General features: G+C 53.3%; 1 protein-coding gene across 1 annotated transcript; it reads right to left on the bottom strand.

Moving 5' to 3' along the window:
- Positions 1–1431: 1431 nt before the first annotated feature.
- Positions 1432–2364, bottom strand: LOC144248558 (olfactory receptor 14A16-like). Its single transcript, XM_077790659.1, has one exon. The coding sequence runs from the start codon at positions 2362–2364 to the stop codon at positions 1432–1434; it is 933 nt and encodes a 310-aa protein (XP_077646785.1).
- Positions 2365–4285: the final 1921 nt, after the last annotated feature.

Here is a 4285-nt window from a genome sequence, read left to right as displayed (position 1 = left end):
AGTGGGCATTGGAATGGGCAGGCCAGGGGGGAGGTGGCAGAGTCACTGTCCTTCTCCAGTGGCACTCAGTGGCATGTCTGGGTGACAAGGCGGTATTAGGCATTGAATTACACTGGAATGACTCTGGGTCCTGGTGGAACCACAGAGGCCATGGTGACACTGTGCAGCCCCATAGAACCAGGGCTCCATTGTGGTGCTTGGGGGCCAAATGGAACCAGGGAGTCCCCGTGACACTGGGTCCTGGTGAAACCACAGAGGCCATGGTGACACTGCGGGGCCTCGTGTGACCAAGGGGTTTCACCACTGTGACACTGCCAAACCAAGGAGAGCATTGGGAGAGTCCAGGGCCCAGGGGAACCAAGGGCCCCTTCTGACACTGCGGGGCCTCATGGAACCCAGGGGACATTGTGACACTGCAGGACCTTGTGTAACCAAGGGGCCACTGTGACACTCTGGGGCCTCAAGGAATCTGGAAGGCCCTTGTGACACTGTGTGGCCTCATGGAAACAGGGAGTCCATTGTGACACTGAGGGGACTTGTGGAATCACAGAGAGCATTGTGACAGTGTGGGACCTCATGTGACCATGGGGCCTTTGTGACATCCTGGGGCCCCATGGAACCAAGGGGCCACTCTGAAACTGTGGCACCAATGAGAATATTGTGACACTGAGGAGCCCCATGGAACCAAGGAGTCCATTGTCACATTTTGGGGCCCCATGGAACCAAGGAGACCAGTGTGAGAGTGCAGGGCCTGGTGTAACCAAAGGGACATTGTGACACTGAGGGGCCCCTTGGAACCAAGGACATCTTTGCAGATGACACCAAGCTGGATGTGAATGTGGATCTGCTGGAGGGTAGGAGGGCTCTGCACAGGGCCCTGGACAGGCTGGATCCAGGGCCCAAATCCAACAAGGTGAGGTTTAACAAGTCCAAGTGCCGGGTCCTGCACTTTGGCCACAACAACCCCTGCAGTGCTACAGGCTGGGGGCAGAGGGGCTGGACAGCAGCCAGGCAGAAAGGGACCTGCAGGGACTGAGGGACAGCAGGCTGGACATGAGCCAGCAGAGTGCCCAGGTGGCCAAGAAGGCCAATAGCTCCTGGCCTGGATCAGGAATGGTGTGGCCAGCAGGAGCGGAGCTGCTGTGCCAGCCCTGATCTGCCCCCAGCTCTGCACACAGACGTTGATGCTGCAGCTCCAGAGAAGGCAACAAAAGGGCATCTCTGCAGAAAACTCCTTTAAAGCCACTGAGAGAACAGCCCCACATTGACACAGTCTGGCCACAGAGAAGGTGCAGAGAAACAAAATGAGAAATGGCACAAATAATGACATTTCTGTGTGGGCAATCGGAAGAAAAATAAAGGGAAAAACTACTACAAGCATGACCAAAAGTGACTTTTATTACAAGTGGTTTGACGAAATTGGCTAGCAGTTTAATCTTCCTGAAAGTGTCCAGTCATCAGTCTCCACACTGCAGCCTTGAGCTCCTGGTTCCTCAGGCTGTAGATGAGGGGGTTCAGGGTTGGCGGCACCACTGAGTACAGAACTGACAGGGCCAGATCCAGGGATGAGGAGGACATCGAGGGGGGCTTCAGGTAGGCAAACACTGCAGTGCTGAGGAACAGAGAGACCACAGCCAGGTGAGGGAGGCAGGTGGAAAAGGCTTTGTGCCGTCCCTGCTCAGAGGGGATCCTCAGCACAGCCCTGAAGATCTGCACATAGGAGAAAACAATGAATACAAAGCAACACAACGATAAGCTGACTGTAACCACAGGAACCCAATGTTCCCTGAGATAGGATTTGGAGCAGGAGAGCTTGAGGATCTGTGGGATTTCACAGAAGAACTGGCCCAGGGCATTGCCATGGCACAGGGGCAGGGAAAATGTATTGGCTGTGTGCACGAGAGCATAGAGAAAGGCACTAGCCCAGGCAGCTGCTGCCATGTGGGCACAAGCTCTTCTGCCCAGCAGGGTCCCATAGTGCAGGGGTTTGCAGATGGACACGTAGCGGTCATAGCACATGATGGTCAGGAGGAAGTACTCTGTTGAGATGAAGAACAGAAAGAAAAAGAGCTGTGCAGCACATCCTGAGTAAGAGATGGTGCTGGTGTCCCAGAGAGAATTGTGCATGGCTTTGGGGACAGTGGTGCAGATGGAGCCCAGGTCGCTGAGGGCCAGGTTGAGCAGGAAGAAGAACATGGGCGTGTGCAGGTGGTGGCCGCAGGCTACGGCGCTGATGATGAGGCCGTTGCCCAGGAGGGCAGCCAGGGAGATGCCCAGGAAGAGGCAGAAGTGCAGGAGCTGCAGCTGCCGCGTGTCTGCCAGTGCCAGCAGGAGGAAGTGGCTGATGGAGCTGCTGTTGGACATTTGCTGTGGCTGCACATGGGCACCTGTTCATGGAGAAAGGACAGGGACAAGTCTGGAGGGGCTGCTTGGAGCCAAACCTGGGCCATTCCCTGCAGACTGTCCTGCTGCAGGGAATGGCCCAGGTCCCTGCTCTGGGAAAACCTTCACCCATCTATGTGTGGGAACTCTCAAGGAGCCATTCCTTCCCCACTGCCCTGGGTTTGTGGCCCTGTGGCAGAGGGCCAAGGCTATATATTCAGGATTTGTCAGGGGAATAACTTCTAAATGCAGGAAGTCTTGGTACCATCTGCATTTCCAGGTCTAAAAGATGGCAGGATTTGGTTTTAGGAATTATTTTCCTACCCACACATCATTCCTGGCTCTTTGAAGTCAGAAATCCCCAGGATTCCTGCTGCACTCAGAGTTTCCCACTGAGAGATGTGAGAGGCAAAGGATTCCCTGTGGCTGAGGGCAGGTGAGGGGCTGGATGGGCTTGTTCCCCCAGCACTGCTCTGCTCAGCCCCCTCTGCTTCCCTGAGCATCTCCCTGGGCCTGGACATCCCCTCCTGAGAGGTGCCTTGTTCCTGCCAGCGCTCACAGAGCCCATCCCACCCTGTGTGCCCTCGGCCCGGCCCTACAGAAACCTGCCTGTGTGCAGGGCCCTGGCTGGGGCAGGCTCTGTGTGCAGCTGGGCAAGGGCAGCTCAGGAGAGCCCTGCTGGGCCCTGCAGAGGTGATGCTGCTGCTGCCCAGGGCTGAGGAGTGGCTGAAGGCCCTTTGGGAGGCTCCCAGCAGAGACACTGACCACCCAAAGTCACAGTTCTGGAGTCTCTGTAAATGTTCAAACATTCCTTTGATGATGCTGTGTGTCCCTTTCAACTCAGAATGTTCTGTCATTCTGGGATTACAATTCCTGTTCTGCTTCTCTCATCCCACTGTTGTCTATAATCCAAATAGAAAAAAAGAATCCTTGCAATAGTGTTAGATCAGTAAAGTAAAAACCACACCTTTATTGGAAGCTTCCATGTGTCCCAGAGGGGGATAAGGAACATTCAAACTCTGATTTAAGCAATTTATTATGGTTGATTAATTAGGATATTTAATAGGAACATCCAGTAGGAGATTAAGTTGCCCCACTTACACAACCCTGGCTCAACCCATTGGAGTAGGTCCAAGGCCATCTTTGCCCAGCTTTTTGTTACCACTGCTCACATTCAAAAACCAAAAAGTTCTTTTGGTATGTCCACTCCCTGATAATAAGGCTATGTAGTATTTTAAAAATGTATTTAGACAGTCAGTTTATTGCTCTAAAATCTAGGAGAAAGGTAAGGAAACGTACTATAATTATTTAAGGATTATTATTATATTATCTATATAATAGTAGTTTGAGTTAATTAAGAGTTTAATGGAGTTAAATAAGGATTATAGTTTTAAAACTATTTCATAGTAATTTCCGGAACTACAAATATGTGAAAAATATATGAAAAGCACAAATCGTTTTGTCACCTCCCTGACTTTCCCATCCTGCTCCAGGCAGGAAATTGAAAACACTCTCAGAAAAGCTCCTGATCTTTACAGCAATCCCAGGCTTACCTTCTTTGGGAAGTGTCCTCCGGAGCTGTGCCCAGGCTGGTCTGGAGCTGGGAGCAGCCCTGCCCCAGCCAGCCCCTCTCAGCAGCAGCACCTGCCCTGCTCAGGGTGGCTCCTTCCCCCCACAGCTCCTGGCCAGCGCTGGGAGCAGCTCCAGGGCCGGCTGAGAGCTGTCCCTGGCAGGCAGCAGAGTCCCTGGCCCAGCACAGCGCCCTGGGCTGCAGGACCCTGCTCTGCAGGACAGCCCTGGGCACCCCTGGCTGCTCTGCACAGGAGATGAGCAGAGAATGCACTCACAGGCTCTGTGGGCATTGGGATGTTCCAGCTTTAGGAGATCACTCCAGGAGCTGCAG

The sequence above is a fragment of the Lonchura striata genome, unplaced genomic scaffold (genome assembly GCF_046129695.1).
Source record: "Lonchura striata isolate bLonStr1 unplaced genomic scaffold, bLonStr1.mat Scaffold_177, whole genome shotgun sequence".
In the NCBI taxonomy this organism is placed as follows: Eukaryota; Metazoa; Chordata; class Aves; order Passeriformes; family Estrildidae; genus Lonchura; species Lonchura striata.
This window is presented reverse-complemented; position numbering and strand designations above follow the sequence as displayed.